The sequence below is a fragment of the Sabethes cyaneus genome, chromosome 2 (genome assembly GCF_943734655.1).
Source record: "Sabethes cyaneus chromosome 2, idSabCyanKW18_F2, whole genome shotgun sequence".
Classification (NCBI taxonomy): domain Eukaryota; kingdom Metazoa; phylum Arthropoda; class Insecta; order Diptera; family Culicidae; genus Sabethes; species Sabethes cyaneus.
In genome coordinates this window covers 129,671,115-129,694,543 of record NC_071354.1, presented here as the reverse complement: position 1 = coordinate 129,694,543, position 23,429 = coordinate 129,671,115, and the positions used below count along the sequence as shown (strand labels likewise).

General features: G+C 40.0%; 1 protein-coding gene across 3 annotated transcripts in view; it reads right to left on the bottom strand.

Moving 5' to 3' along the window:
• LOC128738335 (protocadherin-like wing polarity protein stan) overlaps positions 1 to 23,429 on the bottom strand; it is a 165,524-nt gene that overhangs the window by 63,748 nt on the left and 78,347 nt on the right. For all 3 annotated transcript variants that reach the window (XM_053833384.1, XM_053833386.1, XM_053833385.1), the window contains one exon: positions 1,648 to 3,585. In XM_053833384.1, coding sequence (XP_053689359.1) covers positions 1,648 to 3,524 — 1,877 coding nt within the window. In that variant the 5' untranslated portion in view covers positions 3,525 to 3,585. The remainder of the gene's footprint in view (positions 1 to 1,647; positions 3,586 to 23,429) is intronic.

The window sequence follows — 23,429 nt, the reverse complement described above, 5'->3', positions numbered from 1 at the left end:
ATTTCCGCTTCTGTTCTGTGGTAATAGGCATGTTATCCAGTCTAATTCTTCTGTCCATAGTGGACTACTTATTTGATCAAAATGATGTCAAAGGAAAGGTTGCAGTAAATTAAGGCTGTGAACAATTTCGCGAAATTTTTAACTTTTTAGTTAAAATTTGACAGTTTGATAGCTATTTCTTCTCGAGTGGTTAAAATCAGTTCAGAATGCGAACCATTTCATATTTGACAGATTGATAGTTGTTTTACCTAATGAGAGCATATATAAGGTGAGGATGAAGATATGTTTCTATAACAGCGAATTTATTTATTCAGTCCAAGTTGGAATTGGATGAATTTTTGGTGTTCATTTACTCCTATTTGATAGATAAAATTTATCTCATTTCATTTCGGGTTGAATAAACAAATTTGTTATATGTTAAACATCCATACATTAGTGAAAAAAAATTCAAGGAAAAATCAGTGAAACACATCGAAGCTCTTTCCTCACCTGTGGTATATCTCATTGGCTCTCAGAACTTGGTTAAAACTAACCATGCTCCCGAGCAGGTTTATTTTCGAAAAACCATCGTACTGTCAAATTTTAACCAAAAAGTTAAAAATTTCGCGAAATGGTTCACAGCCTAAGTGTATTTTCAGAAAAAAATACACTCAGGAAAAAAACTTTCAGAATCGTGGTTCAAATCATAATATGTCAATTATCTCAAAACCATCCACTCCGATTTGCGTATTTTTTTTAAAGATAGCTTAAATTATGCCCTAAAATCTGATGAAGAACTATCATTAGACACTCTTTCGGGTTTTTTTAAATCTTTGAAATTTGACAAGTTTTTCAAAAATATCCAAATTTCACAGTACATATTTTGTAAAACTCAAACAAAATCAAATTCTACGCATCATTTGGAACAAATTATGTGTCATAAACTTTTTTCTTAGGCCCAGCCGTTTTCAAGTTATTGCAAATTTAAAATCTAAAAAGAAAAAACCATGATAATATTCAAAAAATGTCAATTATCTCTAAACCTTCCTCTACGATTTATCGATTAAATTATACCCGAAAATCTAGTGAAGAGCTGTCAATTGACACTCTTTTGGATTTTTTTAAATTCTAAAGTTAGACAATTATTTCAAAAATATCCAAATTTTATTTTCTTTTATAAAACTCAAACAAAATCAAACTTTACGCATCATTTTGAACAAATTTTTACATATAAACTTTTTTATTGCAAATTTAAAATTTACCCACAACAACAGAATAAAGTGTCAATTATTTCAAGAAACAGTTATTATAGGCACGCTGGAGCCCAGGTAACCAATAAGCATTATCATAAGGATTAAATCAATGGCTTATTTGTATATGTTGCATTTTATACAGCACGCTGCTGTATATTAGCTTTTTGACTGTAAAGCTGTTGTAAATTGACATGCAAAATTCTATTTTAAATCTTCTTGTCGGTAAACAAGCATTGTGAGCATTATAAGAGGGTTAGCAGTAAAGTATTTTACATATTTTGCCAAAGTAGCATTTAACTAGCAATAAAGGTCACTTATATGCTTATTGGCTTGCATGTAAATAGCATTGGTAATGCTCATTGGTTATCTGGGTAAAATTTTTTCTTTAAAGCAGTTTGCAGGTTAAGTGCTGTACCTGATTGCAGCATTAATTCCTTGATCGGCATCTGTAGCTTGAATATGCGCTATTACGTTGTTATCATTTGCCCACTGATCTTCATTTACTTGGACAGTATACGTTCTTTCACTAAACTGTGGATAATTGTCATTGTCATCTAACACTTTCACAAGCACTGTTGCTGATGCTGATTTTCGTTCCATTTGCGGAGTAGCCTGATCTGTTGCTGTCACAATAAGAGTATATATGCCAGCAACCTCTCGATCAAGTGCACTACGAGTTGATATTGTACCGCTACGCGCATCGATGCGAAATGTATGTGCATTTTGCTCTAAAGTCAATGCATTATCGCTGCTAATGCTAACAATGGAATATTCAATATCAGCGTTTTTACCTATATCTTGATCGGTTGCCCTAACGGTAATCACCGTTGATCCTACACTAGCTCCTTCACGTATGTTAGCCTGAAATTCTTCAGATTCAAATGCAGGTGCATGGTCATTGCAGTCTAGTATGTTTACTTGAAGAGTTGTTGTACCAGAGCGCGGAGGAAAACTATCATCGGTTGCAACTACTCGGAAATAGTGTACATCCATTAGTTCACGGTCAAGGCTGACAGCCGTGGTAACTATTCCTGTTCTTGCATCCACTTTGAACATGGACTGTGAACGTGAATCTAATAAGGATACCATCGTGTACACAACCGGCGAGTCTTCTGGATCTCGAGCACGTACTGTAGTTACTGCCAGTCCAGGCGGTTGCTCCTCTTGCACTGAAGCAACATATAAGGCTTGCTCGAAGTAGGGGCTTTGGTTCCTCAATTCACGTTTGACACGCTTCGCAATATCTGTGTCATTCAGCTCTTCATGGTGATACACTATCTTCAATCGATGATCAGCATCTATAATATCCCTTCGATCACATTTTACGTTGTAAGTTATAGTTACTTTCCAAAGTGATTCTAATATGCATACATCATTGCTGGCTACTAAATCACCAGATTGTGGTTCGATTTTAAAGCGACCATCGTTAATATCCAGATATTTCACATTACAATATTGTAAAATGGTTTTAGGTAAAAATGCATTTATCGAATTAATGTACTGAGACTTTTTAAGGCAAATATTGTTCCATTTATCAGTTGTGTGAATGGCGTAGGAAGCAAAAGTTTCCGAAATCCATTGTTTAGCATCATTAATTTTCCTATGCATACGTTGATCAAGAGATTCAGTTATTCCACGTTTCTTTCGTTCGAGTATTACATGACGGAACTTATTGTTTTCAGTACTGTCGAATAGTATATCGCCATCTTGAAAACTAGTATAATTGGTTAGTAAATTACGTTGAATCCATGGATATTCCAACGAGTAGTCCATGAGATTGTTCCCCGTATACTGACCATACATTCGGAAACCAACTTCTTCAGACAGTCTTTTACGTCTTCGGCGGTTATAGCCAGTGTCATCTTCTTCAAATTGCTTGCGAACATTTTCTGCCACTCTGTCATCTGTACAGTTAGTACCCGAAATAAAAATTCGCAATGGCAAACTATAGTAATCTATACTCCAAAGCCTGTTTGAAGTTGAATCCACGTAAAATGTAAATAGATTTGGATAATGGATACCGTCACATTTCATGTGTTTTTTAAGTGTAATCTGCCCATTTTGGGCGTCAACCTTGAGTAAATGATGCACAAAATATGCTGTTTTATGAGCATTTATCCTGTAGTGCCTTTCAGATCCAAGCTTATATACAGATGCGTTGAATATAACTTTTCCAGGCAAATCATTTTCATTAACTACAATCATGTAGCCACACACGCATCGCCATAGACTTAAAATTACGTGGACGATAATGAGAGCTAATGGTGCCCCACAGTGCACGAATGGTTTCATTTTATGTAGAATGAAAACAGCTCCGGATGGATATTGTGTCACTTCATCTTGCGACTGGAATCTGGAATGGAATGTATAGAGTAAAATTTATTTAGAATACGTCATATTTATATAGATTATTTTATCAGAAAACAGAAATAAAATTGGAAATAATCAAGGTATTCCACCTAACAGTGAAATTTTTCATTTGTAAAGTTTGCCAATGGGGTATTTTATATGTAGACTTAATAATAAATAACTCACTGTATTCATATAAGAGAAGCAATGTAGATCTACAGGTTAGCGAAATGCGAATCGAAATCTACTGAACCGATCGGTGTGAAAATTTGTATGTAGGGGATTTTGGTACCAGGGGAAGTTCTTATGATGGTTATAGACCCCCCTCCCTACTAAGAGGGGGGCAATTTTGTAGGCAATTTTTTTCTATGGTGAATTGAGACCCTTCTTCTCTTTAGGAGGTGAATTGTGATCCCTCTCCCCTTTAAGAGGGGGGCTTCCATACTAATGAAATACAAATTTCTTCATAACTCGAGAATTAATCAAGCAAATGGAACCAAATTTGGCATCTGAAGGTTTTTGGAGTTTTTTCTATGGTGAATTAGGATCCCTTACCTTTTTAGGAGGGGGCTCCCATCTAAATGAAATAAAAATTTCCTTATAACTCCAGAACTAGTCAAGCAAATTTAGCATGTGGGTGTTTTTATAGGCATTTTTTTTCTATGGTGAATTGAGACCCCTCCCCTCTTTAGGAGGGGAATTTTATTCCCTCTCCCTTCAATAGTGTGGGGGGGGGCTCCTATACAAATGAAATACAAATATCTTCATAACTAGAGAACTAATCAAGCAAATGGAACTAAATTTGGCATGTGGGGGGTTTTGGAGGCAGGATTTTTTTATGAAGGTTTTAGACCGCTCATCCCTGTGGTAGGGAGATAAAGACTCTTATACAAATAAAACAGAAATTTTTGCGTAACTTCAAAACGAATAAAACTCGAGAAATTTTAGACTCTTTCATAAAACATTAGTCAATAACAAGACCACCAAAAACTATCAATAGTAACTCTAGATGATTCAGGGCGAGACCGCAGGTCGCGAGTGTTGCCGGCAACCCGAAGTCGGAAGTGCCGGCCACTGCGGGGGCAGCCCCCCCCTCCGCAGAGATCCCCTTTATTTAGGTTTATATATTTTCCTAGGTCTACTGACCTTTACTACTTTCCTTCAGTTGGGACCGAACGGGCGACAGCGAGTGAAGAGAGGATAACCCCTGCGAAATGGTAGTTTCCACGAAAACGTTTTTCGTGAAATGGTACATCCCGCGTAAGGCATTTCGGCTTTTCTATATTCCGCGTTATGGACCGAGAAGTGGTGTTCCGCAAAATGGTGTTCGGCGAAATGTTATATAATCATGGCGAATATTTTAATGCTATCCGCTTTATTTCATCAGGCTAAGCAATGGGGGGAGTTGTTTTCTACTTTACTGTGAGGAAAATTTGTATATTAAACAACCCATGAACTCCTCAAAAACTTGAAAAACTAGAGATTGTGACAAAAGTCATCAGAGACTCACGGTTTATGTACAACACAATTTAATTTGAGGCAATACGAAGTTTGTCAGGTCAGCTAGTATATACAGTGGACCCCCGTTCGTTTGAACGATTCCTCATGCAAACTAACGGGGTTACTTTTTAATTTGAACAACTGGCTACCCTAAATATGCTGAAACTCGTATGAACTGGCCGCCCTGCTCTTTGTTATTGTTTTGATGGTTTGATTTAGTTAGCAGTTGCAAGCAGCGAATAATTCATTCTCCGATCGAATTTCTATCGTAATCGTTGGGAAACAGATTGTCAAACTGATTAAACATGCTAGACCAGCACAAACAAATCGTGTTTATGTGCATTGTCTGCATAAGCAAATGATGCCATGTTGAGAATGACATTTGAAGCATTTTTAATTTGCACGTTGTGCAAACCAACGGGGTTCAAATTAAAAAGTGTTCAGATTAAAAACGGTCAAACGAACGGGGGTCCACGGTACATGCTTCCATGGTAGCACACAGTGTTTCAACAATGTCTGGAGACTCACTGCTTTAAGGGGACATAAACCTCTTAAACTTTTGAAAATTCCGTTATTTTTCTATTTTAGATTTTGATTCTGCAATCTTTTCCGCTTATTTTGATACTAATTTTGTAATGATCCGACCACGGGAAATGGCCGAAAAACGATCATACACCTAAGCATTCCAGTGCGACGTGGAACAACCTCGACGGAATAAAACGCCGCTCCTGAAAAACCACGATTTTCAAACTTTATGTACCTTTTTCTCAGAAACTACACAACGCATTGGAATAAACTCTTTGTTGTTTTGTTGGTAGGAGGTTGACAAAGACTTTTATAACTTTTGAGTTTTGTAAACGAAATACAGCTTGAGAAAAACGAAAAAGAAGAAGAAAAGATGGCTAAATAAATAAAATTTGGTCTTCTTTTTCTTAAAATTTTCTTTCTAAACCTAGTGTTTTCAGAGTTACAAACAAAAGAAAATAAGAGGATTTAACGAAAACGTGTCTTTTGGCTGGCAAAGGGTGAACATGTGCATTCCATAACCTCTGTTCATTAATTCCTATTCCTACCTCCACGAGATGCCGGCTGGGGTACGCAACTCCGGTTGTCGTATGTAACAGGAAAGGGGGCACAGTGGCTCCCGCCCACATTAAGATGGCAGCCCCATCAGCGGGATAAGGACCTTAGGTTAACAGCCTACTGTACCGGAACACAAAAAAGTTACCGAAAATCAAAAAAGAAAGCTCTCTGCCCAGGTAACCGCTGAGCACTGAATTAAGCTTGAAAACTGCTCTATATTTGCAAGTTACATGCTGCCAGATATAATTCAGCATTGTCAAAGCATAGCAGCTTTAAAATGGCATTCTCAATGCTGAATTAAAATTTATTTGAAGCACTATGAAAAGCTGATTAGGTGCTCTAAGCAAGCTTTATTGCCGTTACCGGCATCAAAAGAGATTTTGAACACTGCTCACACTTGCAGGAAATCTCCTTGCGAACGTACGTGTGATAACAGAAAAAATGCTTCCCTCTCTTTTTATCTTACGCAAAATCCTGCACCGCCGATTGATAGGGCATATGCATACTGATAATATGCAAGAAATATTTCTATACATGTATGCCATCACATAAAAAGAAAATAAAAGGTAGGTAATTCTCCCAAAGTGCAACTTATGGAAGAAATGTGAAAAAAAAATCTTTCCCTCCATTCCGCCTTGATAGGCAAATCAAACATCCGAGTTAGGAATTTCGGTAATTTAAGTAGAGCTATTGGCAGCTGACTCGCAACTACCGTTAACAGATCAACTGGTAAAGGCGTTGCTCTACTCTTCCACTTCACGACACGTAATCGACAGATTGGCTGGCGGTTCAATTCTAACCGAAAAAGAAAATAACAAAAAAGCAATCTTGAAACGTCAACAAAGTACGCTATATAAGCATAACAGAGAGGGAAGATAAAGAAAGGATGTACAATATTATTTTTCGCAATTTTTTATGTTTGACGTTTTACCGTTACGCAACAGGCGTTACGTTTTATGGCATTTGTAAATCTCCAAGCACTAATGTAGCCGGATATTTCGCCAAAACCGGCTTTCTAGCAGCTTTTTAGTGGCATATTGAACTATGCTGCACGATATGGTGTGCACCATAGGCTAATAAAAAGCTAGATTTCTGCTTCTTTAAGTGCTCACTGGTTACTTGGGTGGCTATGGCAACGACCTTTAGCATGAAAACACGGACACGAATCGGAACATGGAATATACTGACCCTTGCCCAGCAGGGCAAGCAGGCTCAACTTGCAAGGGAAACTATCAGACTGAAGCTTGAAATCCTGGGGCTGAGCGAGGTCCGCTGCCCGAGTACTGTCGAACATAGGACATCATCAGGGCAAGTCTTGCTCTACTCTGGCATAGGTGAAAATGCCACTCGAGAAAGAGGAGTTGGATTCCTATTGAGCCCAGGGGCACATGCGGCCCTGATGAAGTGGGAATCGATAAATGAGCGAATAATCGTTGCCAGATTCAGAACACGGGTTAGGAACCTTACAGCAATCCAGTGCTATGCGCCAACAGATGCTGCGACCTGCAGGAGAAAGAAAGTTTTTACAGCCAGCTGAACAGCGTGCTTGAGAAAATCCCGAAGGGGGATATCCAAATCCACATGGGCGACTTCAACGCGACGATTGGCTCAAACAACGCGGACCTTGAACGCGTCATGGGACGCCATGGCCTAGGAGGGATGAGCGAAAACGGGGAGCTGTTTACAGAATTCTGTGGTAATAACAACATGGTCATTGGTGGATCGCTCTTCTCCCACAGACCAGTACATAAAGTCACGTGGGTTTCCCGCAATGGCCGAACAGAAAACCAAATCGACCACATCTGCATCAGCCGGAAATAGCGAAGGAGCCTTCTTGATGTACGTAACAAACGCAGCGCTGATATTGCATCCGACCATCATCTTGTTATCGCTGAGATACGTCTGCGCGTCACACGTGTCCAACGACGGAAGGAGAAAGTTGGGTGCCGCTGCGACGTCCGCCGATTGGAAAATCCTGAGGTGAAAAGGGCCTTTGTCGAACAACTTGAATCTCGAGCCTCAGAGCTGCCAGCTGGTGGAACCGTCGAAGAGTCGCCTTCATCACGACCAGTGATGAAACCCTCGGCAAAGCGCACAGCGGGCGAAGGGAGTGGATTTCGGATGAAACTTGAAGGAAGATCGACGTGCGGAGAGAGGCGAAAGCCGGCATTGAGCGAGCGCGGACCAGATCGGCTAAGACAGCTGCCCGTCAACGATACGCCGAACTGGAGAGGGCTGTTAAACGTGCTTGTAGGCGAGACAAGAGAACCTGGAGTAACTCCCTAGGAGAACAAAGATAAACCGCCGCCGCCAATGGTGATACCCGTTTGTTGTACGATATTTCTCGCCGCCTTAGTGGTGCCAGGATGAATACAAAGATGCCGCTAAAGGACAGAGCTGGTCAGCTATTGACTGACCGTACAGAACAGCTTAAGCGATGGACTGAACATTTTGAACAACTCTTCCGAGTTTCAAATGTCAGAGACCAACAAAACCAGCAGCGTATGACGCCTACAGTTCGTCGAATCAATCGCGTCGACTTGGAGGCGCCATCGCTGGATGAAATTGTAGCAGCCATCAAGAGCATGAAATCCAATAGAGCGCCAGGGATTAACTGTATTTCAGCCGAAATGCTCAAAGCTGACTCATCTTTGTCAGTCCAGACGATGCATCAGCTTTTCTGCAATATATGGAAAACCGCAACTTTTCCGGTGGACTGGATGCAGGGCATATTGGTCAAAGTCCCTAAGAAAAGAGACCTAACTGAATGCGGTAACTGGCGTGGCATCACGTTGCTCTGTATTACTCGCAAAGTACTCTGTAAGGTAATCCTCAACCGGATCCAGGAGAAGATCGACGCTACTCTCCGGCGGCAGCAAGCTGGGTTCCGTGCTAGCCGATCATTTGTAGACCATATCACAACGCTAGGCATTATATTGGAGCAGATCAACGAATTCCAGGACTCTCTTCTGCTGGTGTTCGTTGACTTCGAAAAGGCGTTCGACCGACTCAACCACGAAAACATCTGGAGCGCACTTAGGCGTAGAGGAGTTCCAGATAAGCTAGTCCATCTCATCGAGGCTCAGTACGAGGCGTTCTCGTGCAAGGTTTTGCACGACGGCGTCTTGTCCGACCCCATAAGGGCGTCGGTTCTGCTGGCGTGAGACAGAGCTGCATTTTATCACCGCTTCTGTTTCTCATCGTTATGGATGAGATATTAGTTGGAGCAATTGACAGTAGACCAAATCGAGGATTACCTTGGAATCCTCTAACGATGGAGCAGCTAAATGACATCGACCTAGCCGACGACATTGTCTTGCTCGCACAACGCCGAAACGATATGCAGAGCAAGTTAGATGACCTCTCTGAGAACTCCCAGGCAGCAGGTCTCACAGTCAATGTAGCGAAAACTAAGTCTATGGTAGTGAACACTGACAATTCCACCAAATTCACAGTAGCGGGACAACAAGTTGAGCAGGTAGACGCCGTTCAATATCTTGGTAGCCAGAACGCTCGATGGTGGTACCAAGACTGATAAAGCCACACGGATCAAGAAGGCCAGGGTGCCATTGCAGGTCTGCGAAACATTTGGCGCTCAAACCAGATCACTCTACGTACGAAAACCCGAATCTTTAATTCAAACGTTAAATCCGTACTGCTGTATGCCTGCGAAACGTGGTGCGTCTCAGCGGAGACAACGCAAAAACTGCAGGTATTCATTAGCCGGTGCCTGCGATACATCATTCGTGCCTGGCGGCCTGATAACTGGACATCCAATGAGGAACTCCAACGTCGGTGTCATCAACGGCCGATAGCCACAGAAATTCGTGAACGTAGGCGGAAGTGGATCGGACACACCTTGAGGAAAGGAACGAACGAGGTTTGCAGAGAAGCACTCGACTGGAATTCACAAGGACAGCGTAGAAGAGGTAGACCCAGAGGCTCACGGCGACGGAGCTTAGCCAACGACATCCGGGCTATAGACGAGAACCTGTCCTGGCGACAGGTAAAAGCCATGGCGGGTAACCGTCAGCAGTGGAGATCTCTGATTTTATCCCTTTGTACTGCCGGACCGGCGGACATGGACACATAAGTGTCTTTTTTTTAAAAATGGAGGTACTCCCATTAATCGAGGGGACGTCCAATCGGCACCAAACTTAGGATTTTTTCTTGCTGACCTGAAACGAACAATCTGACAAAATTTGGTTCAAATCGGAGAAGGTCGATTACAAGTTTGTACTGTTTTTCGGTCACTTGACGTGGAATGACCCATATGCATCTAATTTCTTCTAAATCAACTTGAATATAAGAGAAGGTTTAGGTTTGATGTTTCGAGTAAGATTTGGGGCGCTATTTATAAATTTCATTCATTTGAAAATAATCGAATTTTCTCAACGTGCAACAGTGGACCCTACTAAATTTTCTCAGCTTTCGAATGAGCTAGCTAGCATACTTTTTGTACTAGAGCTAATTGGAGGCAAACAGAGCCGAAAAGTAAAAATGTTAAATAAATCTGCAATGATTAAGATTTGACTATAACCTAACCTAACACTCTGTATAAAAAATCAAAACTTACAAGGAAACATCACTATCGGTCACAGGCTTAGAGCTTAACCATATACACCATAGTGTAGTTCTGTCGATCCAGAACATCACTGCACTGCTCGTATATAGGTGTAGCCTATGGAACTTTTTTGAGTAAACTTAACTTGAAATTTGAATGGCAACGTGACTCAATGGAGACGCATGGTACTTTGTGAATATCCTACACCTTCAAGTAACAGAACAGAAAATGATATTCACCCCTATTCTGTATTTCGAACGAGTCTTTATTTCGTTCGACTTGCTTCGAACCTAGCTTGCTACCTACCTATTTTTGCTAATACCAAAGTCAAATAAATGGTTTACTTCATTGAAATGCCTACAACAAGCATGAAGCGGGTTATTATGGCCATACGTTGTTCGATACGTCGGGGTCCAAAGTAACGCGTAATTTCGCAGACTACGACGAGGCGCGTGGATGTTCAACTGCTCCAGGAGGTAACTGCTATCGACGACCCCCGTTAGTAAGTCGAAAATAAATAATCTTCGCGACAATACTCTTCTTTCTGCTAGCGTACTGAGTCTTATTAACCGGCAACGATTTTCATAAGCAGGAAGGTGTAGCGGGTTCTGCCATGGCAAACGGCGCAGAGCATACCGAATGAATGCACGTTGAACGCTTTCAATTTTATTGGCGTGAGTAACATTATACGGTGACCATACCGGTGCTGCATACTCCAGAATACTGCGAGCAAGAGAGCAATACAGCGTTTTCAAAGCATAAATATCGCTTTGGACGAAATCATGTTAACGGGAAACTAGCAGTCATTGACTTTTCGTCGGAAAGCCCAATTCCGGAAGCAGTTTTTCGGCCCAAAAGCGGGATTCTGTTTATAAAAATATAAATACTGCATTCTTCTTGCCAATCTGAACGCAGCAAATACATTTTCATAAATAGAATTTTTGTTTCAAACAAAAAACTGCTTTTGAAATTGGCAGAATCGATGACGACTAATTTCACCTTAATGTGCTCGTCGAACTTTATCTTGCTGTCGATCGTAACCCCCAGATCCATGACGGAGCTGCAGCGTGTTATGTCGTGTGCGTGTATGCAGTATGCAAATCGTTGTGGATTGCGAAGGCGGCAGTAAGAAATAACGTTGCATTTCGATACATTCACTTCCATACCGTTTACGAGGCACCAACGAAGCAGGTTGTTAATATCACTTTGCAAAGCGTCGCGATCGAGAGAGGAAGTGATAGTACGGAAGACTTTTAGGTCGTCAGCGAACAACAATTTCTCGGAATCGATCCAATCGCAAATATCATTCACGAAAAGTACAAAGATTAATGGTCCTAGGATACTGCCTTGAGGTACTCCGGACGGAATGGGAAAGCTATATGACTTAGTTCCTTAAACATTCACGGAAGCCGTCCGGCCAGTCAAATAGGAGTACAACCAGTTACAAATCCAATCGGGCAAACCCAGACGCCTCATTTTTTCAACAGCTAGCGCGTGTTGAACCTTATCGAAGGCCTTAGCGAAGTCAATATATATTGCGTCTACCTGTTCTCTATGCGCTTCAACGTGTTAGTTACAAAGCACATGAGGTTAGAGACAGTTGAGCGATTTTTTACAAACCCGTGTTGATATTCAGTGATTACGTGGTGAACCGCTGCGCATAGCGAGCGATGAACTATTTTCTCAAAGACTTTTGATGGGCTGTTTAAGACCGAGATACCTCTGTAGTTTTCAACGTTATTCAAGTTGCCAGAATTATGAATCGCGGTAATCGAAGCATGTTTCCAAGCACGAGGGAACACTCCAGTAGCAAGGGAACTATTCAGGATCAATCTGAGAGGGACTGCCAATTGTAGCGCAACGTTTCAGACATAGCGGCGATAATCCGTCAGGATCCGGTCCTTTAGAGGAGTTTACTGTCGAGAGAGCGGATGATATATCGCTTAACGATAGCCTCATTGGAGGAAAATATAAGTCGAATGTTCGTATATTTCGGACTGCATCATGTTGATTTATCGGAGGGTCATTGCAATACACCGTTTGGAAGAAATCAGCAAATAGGTTTGCGGAATCTTCTGCGTCACTCACTGTCGTATCTCTATAAAAGATGGTATTTGGAACTCCGCCGCACTTACTATGGTTTTTGGTGAACTTCCAGAAAGACTGCGTCACGTTGTGCGACATATTGTTGACGGAGAACCTCTTTAGTCTGGGTAGATTTGTGTTTGAAATAGCGCTGACGAGCTTTTCTTAGGCGATTACGAGAATTGTTTAATCCAGCATTCCACCACGGCTGACGATTGCCAGACGTTTTGCGTTTCCTTTTGATTGGTACATGCTCGTCAATTATCTGCGTAATTGCATCATAGAAACGTTTAACTGCATCATCTGTACCGCACTGCGTGAGAAGGGTGCTCCAGTTGATACGTAAAATTGCATCGTTGATAGTATTGTAGTCGCAGTGAGAGAAATCGTGGTAGCACACGTCAATTTGTTCATCTCTATTGAGATTACAAACGTCAAGTATTAAAATAAAAGGTTTATGGTGCGTGTCAATTCTTAATAGCGGTGGATGAAATAATTTCAGCACAATATACATCGTTTACGAATGCATGCCGTTCAGGTTAGGAAAGTTGAAAATTTGCATGAGTCCGTTGCTTAAAAGTATGTCGGTCAAAATAGTTTCTTGATCGGATGAAGCATTGTTTGGCAGATAGCTGTTAATCTCAGAGTCGTAGTTCCATACAAGGTTTGGTAAATTATAGTCACCCTGTAATACTACCAAGTCAATGGGTTTTACGAGATAATTAAGCTTTTGAATACAGTCGCAATGTTGTTTGTATACGGAGGGGTCAGAACCTGGCCTAATATACACGCAGCATATGTATAAGCACTGCTTCGGTAGTTCTATGCAGACCGCAACCTGTTCTAATCGTTGATCGCCAGGAAGAGGTACCAGACGACTTTTGAGATTGTTCTTGGTTGCAATTAGTACACCACCGCCCCGCAACAAGGCACTCGTCGAGCTATTACGGTCACATCTGTAGAAGTTGTAAGAAGAAAGTTCAGATGATGAGACGTCATTACGAAGCCATGTTTCCGTAAAAGCTATGACATCGTAGTCAGATGATGTAAGTGCAAGGGAGAGATCGTTTGTTTTCGTCCTTAGCCCACGGACATTTTGATAGTATAAACATTTTGATAGTTAAAGGAATTGTCCGAGATGTGCTGAGCCTTTCGTTATTACGTGTGGATGGAGCAAGATTCATGTGGCCTATGGATTCGCCGGAGGGGCCGAGGTCGTTATCATGAGATCGACAGGCACTGCTGGTGGTTTCCAAAAAATCCGTCTGTTGGTTGACTTGTACTCGAACTCGCGAAACACTATCCCAACTGGCCATGTACAAGGGTCCATGGCTTTATCTTTTAGGGTCTTAGGCATACCCACCTTGTATGAGATGAAATTAAGTGTTCTTGGATCTTTACCGCGAGGGATTAGTTTCCCAACCGTTATACTATTGGTTCCGAGTTTATCGGTAGCCAAGTTTACCACACTTGCCTCATCAGCTTCAGGCGAGATGCCGGATAGATATAGCCAGAATTTTTCATCAGCGTCATTGGTTGTCTCCGAAACAACAGAAGTATATTGTGTATCAGTACCGCGGGAGAGTTTGGATGGTCTGTTTGTCGAATCATCATTGTTATCGTCCCAGTCTCTTCTTCTTTTGGCGGAATTAAAGAATGTCGGGTTAGGAGAAAGTGTAAGTGGAGTCTTTGGAACCGAGTCAATAAGGTCTTTAAAATTGGTGCGTATCTCTTTTTTGATGTTCTGAAGTATGTGGTTACGTATTTGGTCTTTTAGTTCCGTGATCAACTGTGAATTCGCTGTTTCTATAGAAACAAGCGCGTTCCGCTGCTGCCTGCTGCTGACATCCAAAAAAGATTAGATGTTTTGACGACAGCAGCAAGTAATTCAGCATTCAAACCACAACATTGGTTGCAAAAAACAGCAGAACCAAAACCTCCACATCGCAGAGAATTTTTATCTCCTTCGATATTGTTAGCGCAACTTTCGCAAATTACAGGTATGATAGGGTTAAAAAGTGGCGTGACAAACTAAGTGTTACGGTCAGACCACTTTTTCTATCCAAATGGCGCCACAAGCAAAATTGATCGAAAATGTACGAGTAGACTGGTGAACACTAGGCTAACACTGTACCTGACAATTATCTATCTTTGTCTATCTAAGTTCAAATGATACCTTATGTGTTTTGGTGCAAATGATCGTCTAGACATAGCCTCGCTTGCGTAGATCGTATGCTGATGATCGGCTGTCGTCTGCGGCGATGATCGATATGTGTATTAGAGATGGTCGGGTAGCGGAAAATTTGCCCGAAACCCGCACCCGTACCCGTACCCGCTGGGTTCGGGTCGGGTTCGGGTATTGAAAAAAAAAAAACAATTGGCGGGTTCGGGTCGGGTACGGGTTCTCAATTTCTGTTTTTGAAACCGGGTACGGGTCGGGTCGGGTATCTCAATTGACCACATTTAACACTAAAGATGGTCGGGTACCCGGGCACGTATTAGGGTTGCCAAGTGGCCGGTTTTTGGCCGGCCTGACCGGTTTTTCACCTGCAAAGCCGGTGGCCGGTCAATCCTGCAAAAAGGCCGGTTTTCCGACATAGGAAGCCGGATTAGTACTTTTTTCCTGATTTGTTAAATTTTCTGATAAATTTATTAGCAATCCTGAACAGTGGGTCATTGAAGTTAGCCAGTTTTGCAGTGACAATACTTTGCTTCTGGCGGTAATATACTGTTCCGTGATCGTCGTAAGGGGGGCAGGTTACCAACGGGACTGTGATATTCACTATGCAATATGTAACGAAAGTGTTGCGCTTTGCACACCACCGCCAGCGACGGTGGCTGCGAACGGACTGAACTTTAGACTCAAGTTTATTCCCCTATTTATACATCGTTCTATAATTGCTTATTGTTACTATATCTAGCCAGAACAACAATAGCGCTTTGTCTCATATTCGACCGAGTACACTGATTGTTGTTCTGCTAGATGTGAAGGTCAACGCGGTCATATTGCGGCTTTGTGCCGCAACATATACTTTAAATTGTCCACCAGCACCAGAAGCAACTAGTTGTCTTCTAGTATCTTCAATAATCCATGCAATGTTCGTTGTGATTTCGATTCCGATGATCCTCTACACATTACATTACGCACTTTACATATTCCAGGTAAATCCGCTAGTAATATGCTGCCACCATCCCCCCCCCCCCCCCCCCGCAGATTTTGAAGGCAGGAACGATCGGCCGGGTTTTGAAATTTTCGGACTTGGCAACCCTAGCACGTATCCGTACCCGACGGGTTGCGGTCGGGTTCGGGTATCAAAAATAATAAACTTGCGGGTTCGGCTCGGGTACGGGTCGGGTTCGGGTATTCGAATTTTCATACCCGACCATCTCTAATGTGTATGAATGACAAAACGGATGGATAACGTAAGCAGCAAACAATGCGATGAAACAGTGCTGGTGCAAAATATAATTGCGCTGATAACTGGCTGGGATTCGTTCGGCGTTGAGATGGAAACAGCGGTGGTGAAGAATTATTTATTGTGGTCGAATGCACGGGTACAAATTTTTCGCAGCAAATTCAAATAGATAGATTATTTTTGATGATGAACGGCAGCGGCAGAGCTGCCGAGTCAGCGTACTGACAGCTGATTTAACTGGGATGCAAACCAAGTGGGAGCCGGAGTAATCAGCGAGGTGGGATGGCGGAGGAGCTATACGCCTTTTATCAACCACAGCTCGAGCTGATGGAAATTTTTCGTCCGTATTGCTCAACCTACCTGGGATCCAGAAAAAATATTCAGCTTTATTGGTAAAGATGCTTGTGGTAATCGGGATTCAAAACGTAAACGGAATTTTTTGGTGTTTTTACAAAGCCAAAAATCACTTAAGAACGGAGCGATGATACCCAAGTAAACACAAGACACGCAGAGTTGCCAGAATTGACCTAGATACTGTGGCATAATTGGACAAACTTCTCGATGGGCAAATTTTCAACCATGTTTACAATACATTTGCTGCTAGATAACTGAATAAAGCTTTCTTCTTTACCTTTTCTTTGTTACGTATCATGTTGTATAAAACCTGATTTAATCCACCTATGAACGGTTATACGGTCTTACTTGCTATTTGAGATAGAAATCGACACGTCTTGGGAACATAATTCATCTATTGCTTAACGTTGCATAGTGCGTTGGTGTACATAAAATTTTTGGAAATTGAATAAGTTTACAAAATTTGAACAAAATAGAAGCACTTATAAATTTTGATAGATCCTTTTTTCATGAAATTGCTGAGTAAGTTATTACTAGGTGCAAGTAAAAGTAAGTTATCAGAGGAAATATTATTCTTCAACATATACATTGCGTAGTAAAGGTCTAGTTTATAGGTTTTTGAACTTTGCATAATTTCCTGTAATGCCATTCTATTTGATTCACATCAATAAAGTATTCTTTAATAAATTTCATCAATTTTTATTAGCCTTCGGTTAGTCACGCTGTTGTATTTTGTACAACACATGTAGATTTTTGAATGCCATATTGTTACAAAGTTGCAAATCGTTGTTTAATTAACGTATATTCTTCAATAAACTTGTTATGACCAACATTTCAAAATTATTCAATGCAATAATACTTTAAATCGTTAGGAAAATAGATCAGCAAAAACCGACATCACAGAAATGAAGCAAGCAGCATATGAGGTGTATCGCAATTGACCCAACCGGAATTTTCTCTCGTTTCTTCGTATGGAAAAATGGTGTTTTTCTGCAGCAAAACTATCAGCAAATGTAAAATGTTTAAAATGTATCCGTCTGTTGGTAGTCAAGTAATTCGGAGTCAAAGTTAGAGTATTTTTTATAATCAAAATTCTACAGTTCCTGAACAAGCAAACATAGAGGTATACCACAGACAAACAGACATAACTCTTGGAAGAAAAATCAACAAAAATTATCGTACCTCACATTTAGCCTGAACACTAGCACCATCTATGATCGACATTCCCAAATATCAAATAGCAATATGGGTGTCCCTCGAAGTAGCAAGTATTTTTTATGGGGAATTCCCCTTCTTTCGTCAAAAAGCGCCACTTTGACCAAAACGGAGACATTCCCAACTAAGCCCAAATTTGATATGACGGTTTTATCGGTACGATGAATGGAAAACGAGTGTTATGTCTGTTTATCTGTGGGTATACTATGTTAAGCAAAGTTGTGTATTTTTACTATTTGTACAACTTTGTATTACATGTAAAAGTCATACAACAATAACAAAAAAAAAACTAAAATGAAAAAGCTAATTTTATAAATTCATATACAATAAATAAGATTTTTCTATCTTCGCTGAAGAGATAGACGGTTACTGTCTTCAGCAAAGTTTCTTGTAATAATATGCTCTAAAACTTTGCAGAACACATCAATGTGTTATATTGAAACTGAAGAAAAATATTTTTTTTATTTCACTTTTAGGGGGATTAATCAAAATTTAAATTCTACCACACGATAGAGCTTTCAATTTCAAGAAACTCTTCCAAAGATTCGATAAACCTAAAACCAAGTGTTCCCAGTCAAAACTCTAGTGCGCACGTTTTTACCTTTGTTATACTATAACAAAGGTTTAGGAATTGGTCGAAAAACACGAAATTGATCCGAGGCCCGGAGGGCCGAGCCTCATATACCAATCGATAGGGTTCGACGAACTGAGCAATGTCTGTGTGTGTGTGTATGTGTGTATGTATGTGCGGGGCGCAACTTTTCTATCGCCTGTTTCTCGGAGATGGCTGAACCGATTTGTTCGCAATTACTTTGGTTTGAAAGGTATTATTACCTAGTATATCACTATTGAATTGTTTCGAGGTCCGACATTTCGTTTAAAAATTATAAGTAAAAACGTGAAAATTACGTGACACGATTTTCTCCGGAACCAAATGACTGATTTCAACGATCTTGGTATCGAATGAAAGCTCTTGTTAATGCTAAAATTTTTCGGGTAAATTTTATTGAAAACAAACAAGTAGTTTAAAAGTTATCCTAAAAAAACCTGTTTTGACAAGGTAATAATTATAGCCTGTTTCTTAGAGATGGCTAAACCGACTTAGGCGCTATTAGTCTCATTTGGAAGGTAACATAGCCTAATAGATCGCTATTGATTTGTTTTTTGATTGGACGTTTAATTTGAAAGTTATGAGCAATTGAATACAACTCATTAAAATTTACAATAATTTATAACTATTTCATCTAAGATGATTTATCTAGTTTGAATTATTTTTGCATCAAATTAGAGATTTTAATGCTGCAAATATATCTGCAAAATTTCAGAAAAATTGGTTTTGCCGATCAAAAGATATTAACCCTCCAACACTCCAACTTTTGTAATACGGTTACTCGCGCGCACAATGGCCCAAAGTCAAAAAGACATGCGCACTAGAGTTTTGAGTGGGAAAACTTGGTTTTAGGTTTATCGAACCTTTGGAAGAATTTCTTGAAATTGAAAGTTCTATCGTCTGGTGCAATTTAAATTTTGATTAATCCCCCTAAAAGTGAAATAAAAAAAATATTTTTCTTCAGTTTCAATATAACACATTGATGTGTTCTGCAAAGTTTTCGAGCATATTATTATAAGAAATTTTGCTGAAGACAGTAACTCTCTATCTCTTCAGCGAAGCTAGAAAAATCTTATTTATTGTATATGAATTAGTGAAATCAGTTTTTTATTTTAGCTCTTTTCGTAATTGTTGTATGACTTTTTCATGTATTACAAAGTTGCACAAATAGTAAAAATACATAACTTTTCTGAATATAGTATACCTCTACGTTTAACAAGCAAACTGTAAGGAACTGTAGAACTTTGATTATAAAAAATACCCTATTTTTGACCCCGAATTACTCGAATGCCAACAGACGGATACATTTTAAACATTTTACATTTTTGCTGATTGTTTTGATGCATATAGACACCATTTTTCCTTATGAAGAAACGAGAGAAAATTCCAGTTGGGCCAATTCCGGTACACCTCATATGCTGATGCTTCATTTCTGTGATGTCAGTTTATGCTGATCTATTTTCCCAACAAATTAAAGTATTAATGCATTGAATAATTATGACATTTTGCTCATAACAAGTTTATTGAAGAATATACGTTAGTTACACAACGATTTGTAACTTTATAACAATATGGCGTTCAAAAACCTACACGTGTTATACAAAATACAACAGCGTGAGTAGCCGAAGGTTAATAAAAATTGATGAAATTTATTCTGGAAAACTTTATTGGTGTGAATCAAATAGGCATTACAGGAAATTATGCATAGTTCAAAAATCTATAAACTAGACCTTTACTACGCAATGTATATGTTAAAGAATAATATTTGCTCTTACAACTTACTTTTACTTGCACTTACTCAAATTATTAACAACTTACTTATCTTTATTCAGCACTTTCATGAAAAAAGGATCTATCAAAATTTATAAGTGGTCATATTTTGTTCAAATTTTGCACTTATTCAATTTTGAAAAATTTTATGTACACCAACGCAGTACTTAACATTAACCAATAGATGAATTATACTCCGAAGACGTGTCGATTTCTATCTCAAATAGCAAGTAATACCGTATAACAAAGGTTCCTTTCACCACTAGGTGGATTAAATCGGGTTTTTTGGTTTTGGACAACTGTGCGCGCGAGTAATCGTGTTACAAAGGTTGGCGCGAGTGTTCAAGGGTTAATATCTTTTGACCGGCAAAACCAATTCTTCTGAAATTTTGCAGATATATTTATAGCATTAAAACCCCTGATTTGATACCAAAATAATTTAAACTAGATAAATTGTCTGAGATGAAATTATTATAAATTATTGTAAATTTTAATGTGTTGAATACAATTGCTCATAACTTTCAAATTTAATGTCCAATCAAAAAACAAATCAATGGTGATCTATTAGGTTATATTACCTTTCAAATGAGACTAATAGCGCATAAATCGGTTTGGCCATCTCTGAGAAACAGACGATAATTAGTACCTTGTCAAAACAGGTTTTTTAAGCATAACTTTTAAACTACTTGTTTGTTTTCAATAAAACTTGCTGAAAACTTTTGTGATAAAAAGAGCTTTCATTTGGTACCAGGGTCATTCAAATCGGTAATGTAGTTCCGGAGAAAAGCATGTCTGGTAGTTTTCACATTTTTGCTTATAACTTTTAAACGAAATGTCGGACCACAAAACAATTCAATAGTGATATACTAAGCAATAGTACCTTTCAAACAAAAGTAAAAGCGAACGAATCGGTTCAGTTATCTCCGAGAAACAGGCGATAGAAAATGAGTTGCACACACACACACACACACACACACACACACACACACACACACACACACACACACACACACACACACACACACACACACACACACACACACACACACACACACACACACACACACACACACACACACACACACACACACACACACACACACACACACACACACACACACACACACACACACACACACACACACACACACACACACACACACACACACACACACACACACACACACATTGCTCAGTTCGTCGAGCTCTATCGATTGGTATATGTGACTCGGCCTAGGGCTCGGCCCTCCGGGCCTCGGATCAACTTCGTGTTTTTCGACCAATTTCTAAACCATTGTTATATATGTAGTATAATAAAGGTAAAACAACCAGAAACAATGCTTATGATAATTTTCATGTGCTAAACTTCGTTTTGTGTTGTATTAATGATTTTCCCCATTGTCAGATAGCCCCATTGCTATGAACGGTTTTTGGTGTTCCCACGAATAGTCCAACGAGTTAGGTGAAAGTCGTACCAAGCTGACACTTGTTTAAAAAATCATTGTAGCCCGACGATGGCACCGTTTGCTGTATAATTTGTCCTTCGCAACGATACTTGGAGAAACATTCTGCTACGAAGAGATCGTGGTTGAGCTCGTAGACTAATATGGTTGAGAAGCCATGGGCAATTGGCCCTCGCCATCAGGATAGGGGCCGTGCACTAATTACGTAAGGCATAATGGGGGGAGGGGGTGTTCCGCGAAATCTTACAAAATCTTATTTGGGAGGGAGGGGGGTTTAATCATTTCTTACGTAAGATTTTCACACTCGAAAAAATCATGAAAAATTCACATTTTCAATAGCAACCCATATTACTTGTTACTAAAAATTTCAAATAGATAAGTTTTGAAGTGTCGAAATCCTTCATACTGCAAGGAAAGGCATAGCAACCTGCTGAGTATTTTAGCCTTGCCCACTCAGGGAAATAACAGTTGGGCTACTTGTTCTTGAGCCATCTGATGTCATCGGTTTATGCTATCCAGCTTTTCACGAGCGATGAGGGTGGCTGATGGATACAACTTTCTGAAGGGCGTAGTTAGGTTATGACATTCAATGCAGGAGCGGTTACTGCGGTTACTATGGAAGCCACTACCCATCAGCCGCCATTATCGCTCGTGGAAAGCTGAATTATTCCAACATATTTCGTTGAAATTGCTTATCTCAATCCCGCAAGGCAGCCGCAAAATCCCTTATGCTATCACGAGAAACATTTTTGTTTAAAAGTAGCTTATTCAACTAATGTATAGCTGTACCAATGAAACTAGTGCTAAGCTACTATACAACAAAAATGTTTCTTGGGATGTATTGTTCTTCTGTTCCTAAAGATCTTGAATGCCGCATGTGACCAGAGTGGGATCAGTATTTTGCTTCAAAGGAATCCGCGGGTGATCATTACAGATCTGTACATTAGACGCAACGGAGTGCCAATTCCAACATAAGACCATGTCGCGTGTCATCTAGAAGAGGCAAAGAAGTTCTTTGTACGCTACTTGACGAGGACACGCGTTTAGACGATTTAGAGTGGATCAATGCGAATTAAGTGAACGCTAGTGAGTTTTTGAGCATACACCAACATTTATTGACAACCTCAATGCTGAAATACGTTCTGTTCGTGAGTGGGCCATAAAGGGATTTACAACAGATAATAGATATTGTTTTTTTATTAATTTTTTTGAACTTTGGTTTTTATAAACTTGTTTAAACTTTGTTAACTGTTTCAATATTCTTTCAATGTCTAACTTTTTAAATAAAACTTGAGTTTTGATGTTTCAAAAAATCTTACTAAGATTTTTTTATGGGAGGAGGGGGGATTGGCCAAAATCTTACAAAATCATATATAGGGGGGAGGGGGGGTTCAAAAATGAGGAAAAAGCCCTTACGTAATTATTGCACGGCCCCATATCAGCTACAATGATTGCTCGGCACAGATTTCTCCTAGTTGCTAGGGTGTCCAGTCCAATTAGCATCAGGCGCGCTTCGTATCTTGGTGGCTGGAGTGGGTGCTTCCATGGCAGGCGACAGAGGGCGAATCGAATGAATCTGCGTTGTATTTTCTCTAACCTATCAACGCCGTTGAGATAATGAGAATTCCAGACCGTCGAGCAATATTCCAGTGTCGAATGGACAAGCAGTACAAATTTTTCGAGCAATACATTGCTCGATCATCACTGCATCAGTGAAGTTTTTTGTAGTTGTCTAGCTTCGTGATTAGGTCAAGACCGCGGGATGCTTTAACAATGATGTAGCTGATG